The sequence below is a fragment of the Neophocaena asiaeorientalis genome, unplaced genomic scaffold (assembly GCF_003031525.2).
Source record: "Neophocaena asiaeorientalis asiaeorientalis breed wild unplaced genomic scaffold, Neophocaena_asiaeorientalis_V1.1 scaffold346, whole genome shotgun sequence".
In the NCBI taxonomy this organism is placed as follows: domain Eukaryota; kingdom Metazoa; phylum Chordata; class Mammalia; order Artiodactyla; family Phocoenidae; genus Neophocaena; species Neophocaena asiaeorientalis.
Genome location: NW_020175400.1, coordinates 2017116 through 2036849, shown reverse-complemented (window position 1 = coordinate 2036849; position 19734 = coordinate 2017116). Strand labels below are relative to the sequence as shown.

General features: G+C 38.2%; 1 protein-coding gene across 1 annotated transcript in view; it reads right to left on the bottom strand.

Moving 5' to 3' along the window:
• The window catches only part of AP3S2 (adaptor related protein complex 3 subunit sigma 2), a 57994-nt gene that overhangs the window by 37770 nt on the left and 490 nt on the right, over positions 1 to 19734 (bottom strand). The window contains exons 2-3 of the mRNA XM_024766472.1: positions 16392 to 16483; positions 15652 to 15763 (exon numbers count right to left, since the gene is read on the bottom strand). Of these exons, the coding sequence (XP_024622240.1) occupies positions 15652 to 15763; positions 16392 to 16483 (204 nt within the window). The remainder of the gene's footprint in view (positions 1 to 15651; positions 15764 to 16391; positions 16484 to 19734) is intronic.

Sequence of the window (19734 nt, the reverse complement as noted above, 5' to 3'; positions counted from 1 at the left end):
CGTGCTCCGCAATGAGAAGCACACGCACAGCGACAAAGAGTAGTCCCTGCTCACCACAACTAGAGAAAGCCCACGCACAGCAACGAAGACCCAGCGCAGCCAAAAATAAATAAAATTTAGAAAAACAAACTTGATAGGACAATATTTTTTAGCTCATGAATTCTACTTTTCAAATATATAAAAGCTGCACATGGGATAAAATCTCACACACAGAGTTTTTTGCATCCACTGTCTTGTGTACTTTTGTTAACTTTTTAGTTATTTTCATCTCTTGAAACATGAAAGAAATGTTATGTAGATCTCTTTAGACAATCTGGCCAATGTGCTACATAATCAAGCACAAATAAGCTGGGTGGTGATAATAATAAAAATGGTTTTCTCAAAAGAAAAAAAAAGCAATGGCAATACTGGAGAATATTTTTATATACCTTCAAGCTACAAGAAGAAAGACAAGCAAACCAAACTATATAAAGTTAAAAGACAAATGGACTAGGAGAAGATATCTGCAATAAATATAACAGAAAAGGATTAGTATCCATGAAGTTAGGAAAAAAACAAACGCTTACAAATGAATAAAACAAATGAGCCGGACTTCCCTGGTGGCGCAGTGGTTAAGAATCTGCCTGCCAATGCAGGGGATACCGGCTTGAGCCCTGGTCCGGGAAGATCCCACATGCCATGAAACAACTGAGCCCATACGCTACAACTGAAGATCCCACATGCCGCGGAGCAACTAAGCCCATGCGCCACAACTACTGAGCCTGCGCGTCACAATTACTGAGCCCACGTGCCTAGAGCCCATGCTCCACAACAAGAGAAGCCACCGCAATGGGAAGCCCACACACCACAACGAAGAGTAGCCCCTGCTCGCCGCAACTAGAGAAAGGCCGCGCACAGCAACAAAGACCCAATGCAGCCAAAAAATTTAAAAATAAATAAATAAATAAATAGATTAAAAAAAAACAAAAACAAATGAGCCATTAGAAAAGTGGACAAATGCTATGGTCAGACATTTTCAAATACAAAATGACTGGTAAACAGTAAAAGATATGTGGCCTCACTAGTATTCAAGCATGCTAGGGGAAACAACAAATTTCTATTTTTTCACCCATAAGACGGCAAACATTTGAAAATATCCTTAATATTTAAAGCTGGTAAGGTTATGGGGAAATAGGACTTTGGGGAGAGGCAATTAGGCACTATCTAACAATTTAAAAAGCACACATCTTTAAAGCAGCAATTCCAATTTTAGGAATCTATCCTAAAGAAACTAACACGTGCATACAGATGCATGTGCAAGGATATCATTGCACAATAATTTGCAATAGGAAGAAACTGGGAGAAACCTGAATGCCCACAGGTAGGGTACTGAATAAAAGATTATAAATAAAAGACTATGATATATTAATATTGTGGAAAATCATGCATCACTAAAAAGCATATATGAAGTGGAAAAAGCGCCAAGACTTCTAAGTGATTAAAAAAGCAAGTTGCAGAACTATGTATGTAGTGAGATTACTTTTTACTTAAAAATTAAATAATGTATGTGACGTGTGTGTGTGTCTGTGTGTGTACATGCATTAAAAGGCTTAATAGTGGCTACCTCTAGAAAGAGGAGTGGTATATGAGAGGGGAGTGAATGCTAAGGGGGAGGACTTCTCCATTATACTTAATATATTTACTTAATATATTTAATGACCTATATGGGAAAAGAATCTAAAGAGTAGATAATATGTATAACTGATTCACTTTGCTGTACAGCAGAAACTAACACAACATTGTAAATCAACTATACTCCAATAAAAATTAATAATAAAAAAAGGAATGGAATACTGATACATGCTACAACAACAGATGGATATTGAAACTATTATGCTAAAGAAGCCAGTCTTCTGTGGTCCAGAAGGACCACATATTATACAAATTTATTTTTATGAAATGTCCATAATAGGCAAAACTATAGATACAGGAAGTAAATTAATGGTTGCCTAGGGCTGGAGTTAGGAGGCAGTTGGAGGGAAATGGGAAGTGACTATAATGAGTAAGAGGTTTCTTTTTGGGGTGATGAAAATGTTCTAAAATTGGTTGTGATGATGGCTATACAACTCTGTGAATATACTAAAATCCACTCAATTACACACTTCAAATGGATAAACTGTATGGTATGTGAATTATATCCCAATAAAACTGTTTTAAAAAAAAAACCTTACTTTTTTAAATAAAAAGAATATATCTAGGTACTACTTGTATAATTTAAAAAACCCAAAACAATGTACTTGAAATTCCAAAAAGGGGCCTACATTTATACAGAAATTTAAGTTAAACTAGAAGTAGCAAAACAATGGGAGACTGAATAATTTGAAGAAACTGGAACATGATACAGAGAAAAAGAAACTCAGTTCCATATCTCAGAATATACTGAAATAAATCTTGTGTGTGTTAAAAAGATTTAAATAATCTTTGTGCTAAAAACTTATTAAAACATTTTTTAATTGAAAACAAATGATTTGGAATTTTGTCCCAATTGGAAGATAAACTTATGACTAGTGAAGAAGTAGAGGAGATAAACATAAAGTAGATAGCTTCAACTATGCTGAAGTGCAAATAATGAAGAGCGTAAAGTAAGAATTAGAGGGACGGCTGTATAAGGGTAAAGAAATATTTGTGAATATAATGATGAATAAAAGCTTAATATCCTGGGCTTCCCTGGTGGCGCAGTGGTTGGGAGTCCACCTGCTGATGCCGGAGACATGGGTTCGTGCCCCGGTCCATGTGTATCCCACATGCCACGGAGCGGCTGGGCCCGTAGGCCATGGCCGCTGGGCCTGCGTGTCCGGAGCCTGTGCTCCGTTCTCCCAACCACTGCGCCACCAGGGAAGCCCAGGACCTTTTTTGAAAAACAAAACTGTAATGTAAGATTTGAAAGGAATGAATAAATGCAAGGAAATGCTACTTTAAATTCACTTCTAATTAAAATCCAACAGGGACTTTTGGGACCTTTACAAATTATTCAAAAATGTATAAGGATGAATAAATGGTTATAACTATTGGAGAATATTCTGAAAAAGAACCGCACCCAAGGGGAATAACCGGTCTTACTGGGATATGAACCTATATTAACAACAAGTAAAACAGTGCAAAATTAACACAGAAAGAGAAACATAACTCAGTGGAACAAAGTGAAGAGTAAACACTAAATAGCGAGTGATTACTGTGCACTAGGCATACACGGGTGTACTCTGGGGATACCTCAGTCAGCAAGTCACATTCTTGTCTGGTTATGTTCTGGGTGTGGGAAGAATGAGGCAGATAAACAAGATCTTTTCCATTGTCACACATGCTCTGAAGGAAGTAAATGGGATGATGTGATGGAGGTTACTTCAAACAGAGTGTCAAGAAAGTCTCTCTGAGGATTAACATTTGAGCTGAGTCATGAATGAAGAAGCCAGTCATTTGAAGAGCTGAAGAGGGAAACACCTGGGAAAAATCACGCCAGTGGATAGAACAGGTGCAAAGGCCCTGAAGCAAAAATGTACTTGGACCTGAGGAGCAGAAAGAAGGCTGGAATGGCTACAGTGAAGGTGACAGTGTATATGGTGAGATCGGACAGAGAGACAAAGGAGCCAGACCATGTCGGGCCTTGCAGGTTGTGATAGGGAGTTTGGATTTTACTCTAAACTTAACATATTATATATTAAGGTTTCTTCAACAAGAGGAGGTATAAATGGATTATTCACATTTAATAGAATCGTTTAGAAAAAAGTTTTAAAATAAACAAAAATATACAAAGAATTACTTTTTCATTGACTATAAGACAAACCATTATTTTTATATTAACAAAGAAAAAAATGCTGTCAATTGTAACTGTAAGATGTCATCTACTGTAATATACATCCTCATGTTAGTTATTAAAGTGTGAAAAAATGTGTATCTTACAATAAATGAAATATAATATTATAACCCAGGAACTAGACTTAACTGGACAAATGTTTCAATTATATTACAAAAGGTTTACATGAAAAAGAACACTGTAAATTCACACATGGGGGCTTCCCTGGTGGCGCAGTGGTTGAGAGTCTGCCTGCCGATGCAGGGTACACGGGTTCGTGCCCCGGTCCAGGAAGATGCCACATGCCGCGGAGCGGCTAGGCCCGTGAGCCATGGCTGCTGAGCCTGCGCATCTGGAGCCTGTGCTCCGCAACGGGAGAGGCCACAACAGTGAGAGGCCCGCGTACCGCAAAAAAAAAAATAAATAATAAATAAATTCACACATGGGAAAAGTTGGCATGATTAATAAAAATAAAAATTCAGACATTTGTGAGGTACCACTCACCTCCGAGTAGAAATTAAAAATGACATATTTCAATGCTGGAGTTAGGAAGAAACATAAACTCATATACTTCAGGAAGCATTATAAATTAATATAACCTTCCCGAATATCTATCTAGCAACATGAATTATAATTAGAAATATTAATCCCTTGACCCAGGAATTTCATTGGGGTGTGAGAGACACAACAGTTTGCATAAAGACTTACAGTAGTTCTATTTGGGTTAATTAAAAAAAAGGAAAATGAAAACAATCAAACTAATAAAAAAAAGGAAAATGGAAACAATCAAACCATCTAGTATCTGTTCTACTGCTCTGCCACCTGGATCAGCTGAGAATACTCATTTTACCCATCCCCCATTGAAATGTTCTGCTTTGATTTACTCCTGAAATACAGAAGTTATGAAAAGGTGAGAAGCAGAAAATACACAGTGGTCCATTCCTCCTGTCCATGTTCCTCCAAGACAGCCAAAGGCTAATGCCCCAACTACAGTGAGCTCTAAGTTTCCCCAGAATCACTCACATGAGCTTGCCCTCAGACTTCCTCAGAAAGGCCTCTTGTAAACCCTCAGGGATACTGAAGTCAGATGGTGACACTGTTCAGCTTATCTTCTTGCGGGAGCTTTCATCTAGTAGTGGCAAATTATCCTTTCCTTACACAACTACTTACACTCAGTTTTTCCAAACTAACAAAGTATCATTTAGGGAATATACATCACATGATAAAACTATAAAGAGAAGCAAAGCAATGATCAACTTAAAAGTCTGAAGAAAGGGATCCCTGGTAGTCCAGTGGTAAAGAATCCACCTTGCAATGCAAGGGATGCAGGTTCGATCCCTGGTTGGGGAACTAAGATCCCACATGCTATGGGGCAACCAAACCCATGTGCCACAACTACTGAGCTCGAGTGCCTCAACGAGAGAACCCACGTGCTGCAAAAACTACAAAGCCCACTCACTCTGGAGCCCACACGCCACAACTGGAGAGAGAAAACCCACACACCACAACTAGAGAGAAGCCCGTGAGCCGCAATAAAGACCCAACACAGCCAAAAAAAAGAAAAAGAAAAGAAGGAAAATAAAGTCTTTAAAAAGTCTGAAGAAGGATGCAATGAACAAGGGGGACGGAACTGAGGAGGGACATACAGGGGCTTTGAGGTACTAGCAATGTACTATTTCTTAATCTGGGTGAGAGTTTCATTTTATTGGCATTCCTCAAACTGCATAGGCATGTTTTCCGTAGTTTTTGTATATACGTTTTACAATAAAAATTATTTAAAAAACAGCAATAATCTTATTGGGATTCTGATTGGGTTTTCAGTAATTTATAAGCTGGAAGTACAGTTGACACTTGACCAACACAGGTTTGAACAGTGCGGGTCCACTTACACTCAGATTTTTTTCAATAGTAAACACTATAGTACTATACAATCCCCAGTTGGTTGAATCTGAAGACGCAAAACCACGGATATGGAGGAACCGTGTACACAGAGGAACTAGGTATACAGGAGGGCCTACTGTAAATTATATAGGGATTTTCGACAGCATGGTGGGTCAGCACCTCTAACCCCTGTGTTGTTCAAGGGTCAACTGTACTGAGTTTTAAAAGTTTTTCCACAGGCAAAGCGTATGTTTTATTCATTTATTTTGCTCTTTTATCATATTTTCAGTAGAATTTTAAAGTTTTCTTCATATAGATCTTACACATTTTTTACATTTATTCTTGGGTATCTTAAGGAAGGTTTTCCTACTGTGAATGTGCCCCTTTTAAATATTATATTTTCTAACTTATTATTGCTAAGGGAAAGCTATTAGTTTTTATACATTAAACTTGTATCCAGTCCCTTACTGAACTATATTGCTCATTCTAATTGTTTTCCAGTTGATTGTTTTGGAATTTCTAGGTAGATAATAATTTCATCTGCAACCATTATATATTCTGAAGCCTAGTGAAGCCAGTCACTCATTACTGCCCTTCTTCCCTCAGAACATACTTCTGCATTTCTTGGCCATTCACTTTTCCTCATAAACTTTCTCTTTACCAAGTTCTATACGATCTCCTGGATTGGGACTTCCCTGGCAGTCCAGTGGTTGAGACTCCGTGCTTCCACTGGAGGGGACACGCGTTGGATCCCTAGTTGGGGAACTAAGATCCCGCATGCCATGTGGCATGGCCAAAAAAAAATTTTTTAAAAAAAAGATCTTCTGGATTTATACTTGGTTCCCCATTTAATCTATTGATTACTACTGTCATCTTTGCTCAACTCTTCCCAATAAGGGGCTTATAGCTCCACTGATTTCAAGTATTCCTTTATGATTTTCCTTTAAAATTTTACAATTGTAGGGACCACCAGTGGCTAAGACTCCATGCTCCCAAATGCAGGGGGCCTGGGTTCGATGCCTGGTCAGGAAACTAGATCCCACATGCAGCAACTAAAGATCCCACGTGCTGCAACTAAGACCCAATGCAGCCAAATAAATAAATAAATAAACAAAGATTTTATAATTTTATTGGAATCAATATCAAGTATTCCATACTAAGTTAATTTCTAAACACTAAATATCCTTTGTCACTACTGTAAGTGAAATTTCTTTAATTATGAATTTCCTAGCTGTTTTCACAAAAAATAGGAAATTCAATTTTGACGAACTGATCTCATATTCTGCCATGTTGCTCATATCATTCATTACTTGCCACAATCTCCCCCCTTTTTTTAAGGTTTACTAGGTACATAATCAGGCTCTCTTACAGTAATAACTTACCTCTCTCCTCCTTTACTATGTTACTTCTTCATTTCTTTTTTAATCACTCATTACAAATGTTGCTCAAATTAGAATAACAGTAAGAGACACCTTGTTTTCATAAATGCCTGTAGATTTCTCCCCTGAGATAACACTGGCTCTGGCTCTTGGTTTTAAAACTAAAATTGGCTGTTTCTGGGTGACTGGAGGAGAAGAGAAGAAAGATGTTTTCCACTGTATACTCTTGGTATTCCTTTTGAATTTTGAACCACATAAGTGTATTATTTCTTCAACAATAAATAGTTTATACTGAATAAAGAAAACATGCACTAAATAATCAAGTAAAAATGCTTCCGATTCCAATCTAAGAGTATTTCAGAAACATAATTTGGGTAATCATTTCTCTCGGCACATACTGATGAAATTATATTAGTTATATTTTTCTTACTGTTGTAATAGAGACTCTAAGAATATGTCATTGTTAAACTGACTTGTATCCTTGGAATAAAGATTATTTGGACGTAATAAATAATTCTTCTAGTATGCAGTATTCCTGAGAAAGAATTTTAGAGCTAGAAAGAACACATAATATACTTATAAATAAAAATAAACACACACACACACACACACACACACACACACACACACACACACAGACAGAGCCAAAACATAAAACAAAAACCCCAACGCCAACAAAACTTAAATGATTTAAGACCATGCTGCTTGCTAACAGGAGAGTCCAAAACAAGAGCCAGGTCTCATGACTCCTTGGTTCAACTGATTATTCGTTAAGATTTTATTTAATAATTCTGTCCAATAAAAATATGCAATATCAGGGACTTCCCTGGGGTGCAGTGGTTAAGAATCTGCCTGCCAATGCAGGGTACACAGGTTCAATCCCCGGTCCAGGAAGATCCCACATGCTGCAGAGTAACTAAGCCTGTGCACCACAACTACTGAGCCTGTGCTCCAGCCCGCAAGCCACAACTACTGAGCCCACGTGCCGCAACTACCGAAGCCCACGCACCTAGAGCCTGTGCTCCGCAGCAAGAGAAGCCACTGCAATGAGAAGCCTGCGCACGGCAACAAGCAGTAGCCCCCGCTCTCCGCAACTAGAGAAAGCCTGTGCACAGCAACGAAGACCCAACGCAGCCAAAAATAAAATAAATTTTTTTTTTAAATGCAGTATCTGACTCACATTTTCTTTGTGAGAAGCTTTTGGATCATAACCAATTTACTCCATAAAATACACTTAAGCAGTATGATTTTTTAGTCTGAGTCTAAAAAATAACTTACATAATAGAGGTCTTACTATACTAAAATCTACTGAGTCTATTAGGGAGTCAGTTTTTCATTTTACCTTTCTTATTTCATCCTGATATTGGATTCAGTGTCTTTGGATATTTATTTTTTGAGGTCAGCTATTTCAAATATATTGGCATTATAACTATGTATATCATCCGCTAAAACATTTTAATGTTTTCTATTTCTGATTTTTATCCTCTTTATATTAGGATAACTATTTACTGATTTTATTGTCTTTTCAATGATGAAAACTCTTAGTTCCTATTATTTTTACCTTTTCTTTATCTATCTTCCCAAATCCAGTGCATACTAAGTATTTAATAAATGTCCACGACATTATAAAGTTACACTTCTCGTTTTGTCTTGTTAATATGCATTTCTCTTTTGTCTTGAAGTGCATCTCCTCTAATAACTGCATCTCAATTTTAAAAATATATTACCACTATATATTTTACCTTTATTTTCTAATACACTTATTATATGCACATTCCTATAGCATTCTACAGTGTACAATAATATACAGTACATTGTCACAACTGAATTCTACAACCTAGTATTTTGGGCTTTTTTAGTTGAAATACAGTTGACATACAACATTATGTTAGTTTCAGATATACTACATAGTGATTTGCATACATTATGATACAATCACCAAGGTAAGTCTAGCAACCATCCCTTTCAAAACAAAGTTATTAAAATATTATTGACTATATTCCTTAAGCCGTATATTATATCTTTGTGGCTCATTTATTTTATAACTGGAGGTTTGTACCTCTTAATCCCCTTCACCTATTTTGCCCTCCACCTCCATCCCCCTTCCCTCTGGCAACCACCCATTTGTTCTCTGTACCTGTAAGTCTGTTCCATTTTTACAACCTAGTAGTTCTATATCAGATGGTAGATCCATGATTCAAATCCAGGTTTTCTGATTCTAGATCTTGAGCTCTTTCTGTTATGCCACATTGACTCTCAATGTCCAATCGAACTCAGGTGTTAAGAAAGCATTTAAAGGGACTTCCCTGGTGGTGCAGTGGTTAAGAATCCGCCTGCCAATGCAGGGGACATGGGTTCGATTCCTGGTCTGGGAAGATCCCACATGCTGCGGAGCAACTAAGTCCGTCCGCCACAACTACTGAGCCTGAGCTCTAGAGCCCACACGCCACAACTACTGAGCCCACGTGCCACAACTACTGAAGCCCATGCACTCTAGGGCCTGCGTGCCGCAACTACTGAGCCTGCATGCTGCAAATACTAAAGCCCGCGCACTGCAACTACTGAAGCCTGCATGCCTAGAGCCCGTGCTCTGCAACAAAAGAAGCCACTGCAATGAGAAGCCCACTCAGAAGAGTAGCCCCCACTCCCCGCAACTAGAGAAAGCCCACAGGCAGCAACAAAGACCCAATGCAGCCAAAAAAAAAAGCATTTAAAATTATCTTAGAGATGAATCTTTTTTGGATGTTTCTAGTATTTATTTATATTTTTATATATGATAAGTGAATATACTATATGAAAATTTAAAACTAACCATTTTAAGTCATTTTCTGAACGTGAATGGGTGTAAATAAATAAATAAAACGTAAGAGAGGGGAGACAGCAGAAGCAAGAACTACAATCCTGCAGCATGTGGGACGAAAACCACATGCAGAGAAAGATAGACAAAATGAAAAAGCAGAGGACTATGTATTAGATGAAAGAATAAGATAAAACCCCAGAAAAACAATAAATGAAGTGGAGATAGGCAACCTTCCAGAAAAAGAATTCAGAATAATGACAGTGAAGATGATCCAGGACCTCAGAAAAAGAATGGAGGCAAAGATCAAGAAAAAGCAAGAAATATTTAACAAAGACCTAGAAGAATTAAAGAATAAACACCTAGAAGAATTAAAGAACAAAAAGAGATGAACAATACAATAACTGAAATGAAAAATACACTAGAAGGAATCAATAGCAGAATAACTGTGACAGAAAAATGGATAAGTGACCTGGAAGACAGAATGGTGGAATTCACTGCTATGGAACAGAATAAAGAAAAAAAAAAAAAGAAAGGAAATGAAGACAGCCTAAGAGACCTCTGGGACAACATTAAATGCACCAACATTCACATTATAGGCATCCCAGAAGGAGAAGAGAGACAGGACCCAAGAAAATATTTAAAGAGATTACATTTGAAAACTTCCCTAAAACTTCCCTAACATGAGAAAGGAAATAGCTACCCAACTCCAGGAAGCACAGAGAGTCCCAGGCAGGATAAACCCAAGGAGAAACACGCCAAGACACATAGTAATCAAACTGACAAAAGTTAAAGACAAAGAAGATTATTAAAAGCAACAAGGGAAAAACAACAAATAATATACAAGGGAACTCCCATACGGTTAACAGCTGATTTCTCAGAAGAAACTCTACAAGCCAGAAGGGAGTGGCACGATATATTTAAAGTGATGAAAGGGAAGAACCTACAACCAAGATTACTCTACCCGGCAAGGATCTCATTCAGATTTGATGGAGAAATCAAAAGCTTTAAAGACAAGCAAAACCTAAGAGAATTCAGAACCACCAAACCAGCTCTACAACAAATGCTGAAGGACCTTCTCGAGGGAAACACAGGAGAAGAAAAGGACCTACAAAAACAAACCCAAAACAATTAAGAAAATGGTAATAGGAAAATACATATCAATAACTACCTTAAATGTGAATGGATTAAATACTCGAACCAAAAGACACAGGCTCACTGAGTGGATACAAAAACAAGACCCATATATATGTTGTCTACAAGAGACCCACTTCAGACCTAGGGACACATACAGACTGAAAGTGAGGGGATAGAAAAAGATTTCCCGTGCAAATGGAAATCCAAAGAAAGCTGGAGTAACAATGCTCATATCAGATAAAATAGACTTTAAAATAAAGAATGCTACAAGAGACAAGGAAGGACACTACATAATGATCAAGGGATCAATCCAAGAAGATATAACAATTATAAATATATATGCACCCAACAAAGGAGCACCACAATACATAAGGCAAATGCTAACAGCTATATAAAAGGAAATCAACAGTAACACAACAATAGTGGGGGATGTTAACACCTCACTTACACCAATGGACAGATCATCCAGACAGAAAATTAATAAGGAAACACAAGCTTTAAATGATACAATAGACCAGACAGATTTAATTGATATTTATAGGACATTCCATCCGAAAACAGCAGATTACACTTTCTTCTCAAGTGCACACAGAACATTCTCCAGGATAGATAACAGCTTGGGTCACAAATCAAGGCTCGGTAAATTTAAGAAAACTGAAATCATATCAAGCATCTTTTCTGACCACAATGCTATGAGATTAGAATAAAATACCTAGGAATAAACCTACCTAAGGAGGTAAAAGAACTACTCAGAAAACTGTAAGACACTGATGAAAGAAATCAAAGATGACACAAACAGATGGAGAGATATACCACGTTATTGGATTGGAAGAATCAATACTCTGAAAATGAGTATACTACACAAGGCAATCTACAGATTCAATGAAATCCCTACCAAACTACCTATGGCATTTTTTGCAGAACCAGAACAAAAAAATCTTAAAATCTGTATGGAGACACAAAAGACCCCGAATAGCCAAATCAATCTTGAGGGAAAAAAAAAGAGCTGAAGGAATAAGATTCCCTGACTACAGACTATATTACAAAGCTACAGTAATAAAGACAATATGGTACTGGCACAAAAACAGAAATATAGATCAATGGACCAGGACAGAAAGCCCAGAGATAAACCCACGCACCTGTGGTCAACTAATCTATGACAAAGGAGGCAAGGGTATACAATGGAGAAAAGACAGTCTCTTCAATAAATGGTCCTGGGAAAATTGGGCAGCTACATGAAAAAGAATGAAATTAGAACACTCCCCAACACCATACACAAAAATAAACTCAAAGGGGCTTCCCTGGTGGTGCAGTGGTTGACAGTCCGCCTGCCGATGCAGGGGACACGGGTTCGTGCCCTGGTCCGGGAAGATCCCACATGCCACGGAGCAGCTGGGCCCGTGAGCCATGGCTGCTGAGCCTGCGTGTCCGGAGCCTGTGCTCCGCAATGAGAGAGGCCACAACAGTGAGAGGCCCGCATACAGCAAAAAATAAATAAACTCAAAACGGATTAAAGAACTAAATGTAAGACTGAACACTACAAAACTCTTAGAGGAAAACATAGGGAGAACACTCTTTGACATAAATCACAGCAAGATCTTTTTTTGACCCACCTCCTAGAGTAATGGTATTAAAAACAAAAATAAATAAATGGGACCTAATGAAACTTAAAAGCTTTTGCACAGCAAAGGAAACTATAAACAAGATGAAAGGACAACCCTCAGAATGGGAGAAAACATTTGCAAATGAATCAATGGACAAAGGATTAATCTCCAAAATATATAAACAGCTCATGCAGTTCAACATTAAAAAAACAAACAACCCAACCAGAAAATGGGTCGAAGACCTAAATAGACGTTTCTCCAAAGAAGACATACAGAGAGCCAAGAGGCACATGAAAAGCTGCTCAGCATCACTAATGATTAGAGAAACGCAAATCAAAACTACAGTGAGGTATCACCTCACACTGGTTAGAATGGACATCATCAGAAAATCTACAAACAATGAGACTGCCCTGGTGGTGCAGTGGTTAAGAGTCCTCCTGCCAATGCAGGGGACACGGGTTCAAGCCCTGGTCCGGGAAGATCCCACATGCCACAGAGCAACTAGGTCCATGAGCCACAACTGCTGAGCATGTGCTCTGGAGCCTGTGAGCCACAACTACGGAGCCTGCATGCCACAACTACTGAAGCCCTTGCACCTAGAGCACATGCTCCACAACAAGAGAAGCCACTGCTGTGAGGAGCCTGCGCACCGCAACCAAGACCCCGCTCGCTGCAACTAGAGAAAGTCCATGCACAGCAACGAAGACCCAACACAGCCAAAAATTAATTAATTAATTTATAAAAAAAGAAAGAAAGAAAATCTACAAAAAAATGCTGGAGAGGGTGTGGAGAAAAGGGAACCCTCTTGCACTGCTGGTGGGAATATAAACTGATATAGCCACTATGGAGAACAGAATGGAGGCTCCTTAAAAAACTAAAAACAGAATTACCATATGAGCCAGCAATCCCACTGCTGGGCATGTACTCAGAGAAAACCATAATTCAAAAAGACACATGCACCCCAATGTTCACTGCAGCACTATTTTCAACAGCCAGGTCATGGAAGCAACCTAAATGCCCATCGACAGACAAATGGATAAAGAAGATGTGGTACATATATACAATGGAATGTTACTCAGCCATAAAAAGGAACAAAGTTCGGTCACTTGTAGAGATGTGGATGGACCTAGAGACTGTCATACAGAGTGAAGTAAGTCAGAAAGAGAAAAACAAATATCGTATATTAACGCATATATGTGGAATCTAGAAAAATGGTACAAATGAACTGGTTTGCAAGGCAGAAACAGAGACACAGATGTAAAGAACAAACGTATGGACACTAAGGAGGGAAAGAGGGTGGGATGAGTTGGGAGATTGGGATTGACATACATACACTAATGTGTACAAAATAGCTCTGAGCCTGCGCGTCCGGAGCCTGTGCTCCGCAACGGGAGAGGCCACCGCAGTGAGAGGCCCGCGTACCGCAAAAAAAAAAATTAAAATAATAAAAAATTTAAAAAAAGAACCTGCTGTATAAAAATAAATAAATAAAATTTAAAAGAAAATAATAAAATTTAAAAATTGCTATGTCCAAGTATATAACTTTTTGGAAGAGTGTAGTATATCTGAAATAAAAATACACATTTAAAATTTCCATTTATTTGTCCCAAGGTATATTAAATTTAGCTTCTTTAATTTTATCTTAACAAAATAAAATATAGTTATAAGCATGTAAATTTTATAATCTATAGCTAGAGTTTTCTATAATTGTTATTAGGTTTTAATGCATGCTCCTTCTGAGTGCTTTCAACTTAAGTAACTTGTTCAAGTCACTTAAAGCCTATCTAGAATATCATGTACAAAATGATGGAATTGTACTAAATTAATAGTTCCCAGTACAGGGTCCTTACATATCTCAGTTTCCATGAAAGTAATGAAAAGAAATCTGTAAGCCATTTCTAATTTTCAAAAAGCCTAAAAAAAATGTTTACCTATGTCAAGATTGGTCAGACTAGATAAAACATTAAGCTTCTTTGCTTTAGGCTAGAGTTACAAGTGAAAATACAAAGTATGCATTTTTAAATGTCATTTAGTTTGATACCTGAAAAAAAACTTAAAACATGATGTGACACTGTAACTTATAATGAGAAATATTTGGTATTCATCCTTGTATCTGGCACAGGGCTCCTAAAAACCTTGGAACTTCCTAAGTGATAAAGGTACCTTTTGTTCTGTTAATAAGGTGACTTTTGGAAAGCACCCAGGAATGGGGACTGGTTGCCAGAGGAACAAACCATGTGATTGTGGGAACTTTCAGTCCTACTTCCAGACCTCTGGGGAGGGGAGAGGGGCTGCAAACTCAATCAGTCACCAATGGCCAATGATTTAATCAATCATGCCTATGTAAAGAGGCCTCCTTAAAACCCAAAAGGGACAGGGTTCGGAGAGTTTCCAAGCTAGTAAACATGTGGATATTCGAGAAGAGTTGCGTGCCTGAAGAGGGCATAGAAGCTCCACGCCCTTTCCCCATCTTCCATCTGGCTGTTCCTAAGTTATACCCTTTTAAATTAAGCTGGTAAACTAGTAAGTAAAATGTTTCTCTAGAAAGTTCTGCGAGCCACTCTAGCAAATAAACTGAACCTGAGGAGGAAATCATGGAAATCTTCAAGCTATATGCTGTCAGTCAGACGCACAGGTGACAGACAACCTGGACTTGAGACTGGTATCTATCTCCAGATAGACAGTGTCAGAATTGAGCAAATTTATGGGACACCTGGTTACTGTCCATGGAGAACTGAGTTAATTGCTTGGGGTGGGGGTGAGTACACACATTGGAACTGGTATAAGAACTGGTTAGGACTCTGCCTCGTATAAGAAAACTAAGGGAGTGAGAGGGCTGGAGAAGAATCTCTAGGAATTTTTAAAGGTTGCTAAGGAGCTTTCTCATAGCACCATCTGGTGGACATCTAGTAACTTTCACCAAGTATCAAAAAAGAGACTGACAAAAGGATCTACAGATGGTTTTACTCAAAAATCCCATGCAAACTCTCTGAAGTGGCTGCCATCATTACCTGCTACACATACCTGGATGAGGTCCAAGATCCCAAGTTCACTCTCTGATGAATCCACACAAAATACAAAATAGAGGGTAGCATAATGCCGATAAATCAGTTTGTAGTCAGAGCCACCAATCAAACTGTGGAAGATGGGGAACATTTAAATGCCTATATCTTAACTGAATATATCAAAGACAAGCTCTGTGCCAAGGGAGGAGAAGGGGCCCAACAGAAAGGGGGAGGACAGGCCAAACAACAGGCCATTTCTACCAGGTGAACGGCAACCAAATTTGGCAGAGGTGCCTAAAGCCATTTTACCTCCCCTTTTCTTCTGCCCACCCTCCCAGGCACCAAACTTGTAAATATCTGAAGCACAACCATTTAGCAGCTTCCAAAACAGAACTGGGTCTCTCCCTGAGCAGATTTAGCTCAGCTCAGCTCAAGTTGCATCAGGTACTCACCTGACACTTGAGTACTGCCTGAAGAAGCAATAATGATGAAGGCCACCCAAAAGTGGATGTATGGGGGGCTTCCCTGGTAGCACAGTGGTTGAGAGTCCACCTGCCGATGCAGGGGACACGGGTTCTTGCCCCAGTCCGGGAAGATCCCACATGCGGCGGAGCGGCTGGGCCCGTGAACCATGGTCACTGAGCCTGCGCGTCCGGAGCCTGTGCTCCGCAACGGGAGAGGCCACAACAGTGAGAGGCCCGCATAACACAAAAGAAAAAAAAAAAAAGTGGATGTATGGGGAGAAAACTGATCATTTACCTTCCACCCTCCAAGAAGTTACAGATGTTGTCATCCCGCTTGAGAACTAGATGGAAGGTCTCTCGAATAATCTGCTGTTGAATTTCTTCTGGCTATGGAATAAAAGAAATAAAGTGAATCAGTGGGAAAGTCTGAAAAACTACATCCCATCAGTGAGGATGGACAGGAAGGCAAGGGCTTCCAAACTAGGAATGATTTGAACATTTGGTACCAGTTTACAGAAAAGATAGAAATGATGAGTAGAGAAAAAGTAAAAGGGGAATCTATGGAAAAACTGACGACACGGCTCTGTTACAGGAATTAAAATAGGGTATATTTACCTAGATATCTAGTCCCTAACCATTACCGTCCTGATAGGTAAGCTGATATTTCTTTACTGTGAATAACCAAGAAAAGGAGAACTGACAAACTCTCATACAAGGTCAAAGAATAACTAGAAGGCCTGGTTCTGAAATATTTTGTCTTACTCTAGAAAACATCTATGCCAGGGCAAATAACAAACGTTAATAGGTCTAACACTTTAAGGAAGTCAAGATGTAATCGTGTACGTGCTTTAAAAACCTGCATTTGCCATCTTCTGTATTGGTAATACAGACATTACATATAAGATGCTGTGTTACCAACAAAGTACTACAGAGAAAGACAGAAAATGTTCTATTTAGATTAGAATCTTGAACAATTGCAGAGGTATAAACACCTTTTTTCACTTACTACACTCCAGAAAGCTCAACTGTGATGGAATCTCTTGATAACTCACATTTGATTTCTATTTATACATATGAAGTTCATAGTAAGTATGGTTTTTAAAAAAGGATAGTGGGAGGGAGAAATCAATCATTAAGGCAGAAGTAGGGATTCCCTGGAGGTCCAGTGGTTAAGACTTGGCGCTTTCAATGCAGAGGATTCAGATTCCATCCCTAATCGGGGAACTAAGATCCTACATGCTGCATGGCCAAAAAAAAAAAAAAAAGACAAAAGTAATTAAAAGCTCTAGACCAGTGCCCAGTGTATAATGGGATTTCCCTGGCAGTCCAGTGGTTAGGACTCTGCACTTTCACTGCCAAAGGCACAGTTTCAATCCCTGGTTGGGGAACTAAGATTCTGCAAGCCACGTGGCAGGGCCAAAAAAAATCTCAATGTATAATGAATCACCCGGGAATGTTGTTAAAATGCAGATTTTAATTTAGTAGGTCTGGGCTAAGTCCTGAGACTGCATTTCTAACAAGTTTCCAGGTGATAACAATGCTGCTGGTCTGAGGACAACATTTTGAGTAGCAAAGCTTAAGAAAACCTTCAGATTGGACTTCCCTTAAAGAGTCAGAACATAGATTCAAGTAACATTAACCCCTTTCTTTCTACAGCATTGAATTTAGACTTGAAATGGTTAGTTAAACGAAACAGGAAAAAACAGGGAAAATGTCATTGTGGAGAAATTACTTTTCATAACCTTGACTTACACTGGTATACAGTGGCTCTCTCATTTACCAAATGGATAAATGAAAACTTGCTAATAACTGGTCACTGTAAGTTTGAGTAAATCAATCACTATTTTCTGGTTTCCATTTAAAGAATTCAGAAAGCTCACAGACGCCAGGATGCTGTAAAGGATTAACTCTGTGTACCCAGAAATACAAAACATGCTAAGCATCAGCACTTTTTTAAACTGACCAAAACATCTTGCAAAGCCTTTTTTCTGATTCTACAGGGAAGTGGTGATAGTCAGTGGGTAAGCACTATGAAATGGTGAGGTTACCTAATTTCTAATTCAACAAAATAGCAAACTACCAATTGCTTACATCTCTCAATCATTTTAATAATCCCTCATATCTTTTAGTACTCTGCAGTTTTCAAGGTAACTTTCACTTAGGAGTTAATTTAGGTCTTATAAAAATCCTATGCTCTCCAAAGAAGATAAACTAATGGTCGATAAAGACATGAAAAGATGCTCAACATTATTAGTCATTAGAAAAATTTTTGAAACTGCAAGAATCCACTTTACACCTACTAAAATGTCTTTAATCAAAGAGATAATAGAAAATGTTGATAGGGAGGTGGAAAAATTGGAATTCTTATATATTGTTGATAGGAATGCAAAATGGTGCAGCCACTTTGGAAAGCAGTTTGGCAGTTCCTCCGAATGATCACCATAAAGTTACTACGTGACTCAGCAATTCTACTCCTAGATATATACCCAAGAGAAATGAAAATACATGCTCACACAAAAGCCTGTACATCAGTGTTCACAGCAGCATTATTCACAAGAGCCACAGGTGGAAATATCAACTGATGAATGGACAATCAAAATGTGGCGCATCCACACAATGGAATATAGTTTGGCAATAAAAAGGAATAAAGAACAGATACACACTCCAACATAGATGAACCCTGAAAACATTATACTAAGTAATAGAAGCCAGTCATAAAAGACCACATATTGTATGATTCCATTTTATATGAAATGTCCAGAATAGGCAAATTTAGAGAGATAGAAAGTAGATTAGTGGTTGCCTAGGGCTGGGGGAGTTGAGGGGGAAACACAGAATGATTGCTATATGGGTAAGGGGTTCCTTTTTGGGATAATGAAAATGTTCTAAAATTGTGGTGATGGTTGCATACCTCTGTAAAGTACTAAAAACCATTCTACTGTATATTTTTAAAAGGTGAACTGTATGGTATGTAACGTATCTCAATAACACTTTAAAAAACCTGAGAGAAAAATTCACACACACACAAATGCAAATACAAGTTGAATAGTGTTATTGAATGTTAATATAAAATCGATATAATAAAATGTAACCTAGCTAAAAAATTCTACGAAAAAGGTAAAAAAAATTTTTTTTTCATTTCTACTTGACAAAAGAGGAAATGAAGTCTGAAAGAGATTTTTGTTAACTTGACACAAGGGTAAAATAAGGTGTTGCTGAGGCCTGAACATAAGTTTTCTGACACTTTCCACTCTACGGTTTCACAATTACGTACTTAACATTTTGAAACCTAGCCACGAAGAAATAAAACGTCGGGTGGCAGGAGGCAAATAATGATGCTTCTTTTTTCCAGAGTAACGCCTTTGGAAAATTCAAATTCACATTATCACGTATATTCTCAACATTTCCCACTTTCAAACTGACTTTTTCTTCAACTCTACGTAGTGAAAGGTATCTAGTTCCTGGGCGCTCCCAGCCTACACTGAAGCAAAATAATTCCAAGAAAGCACTTTTCCAAATCCGTTAGCTAAAGCAAAATAATTAAAAAGCTGCATATTTTTTCCTCCTCGTGAAACTGCGTTTAACAGTTTAATTAATTTGAGATTCATTTGATTTCAATCATTCAAGTTGTCCATGAG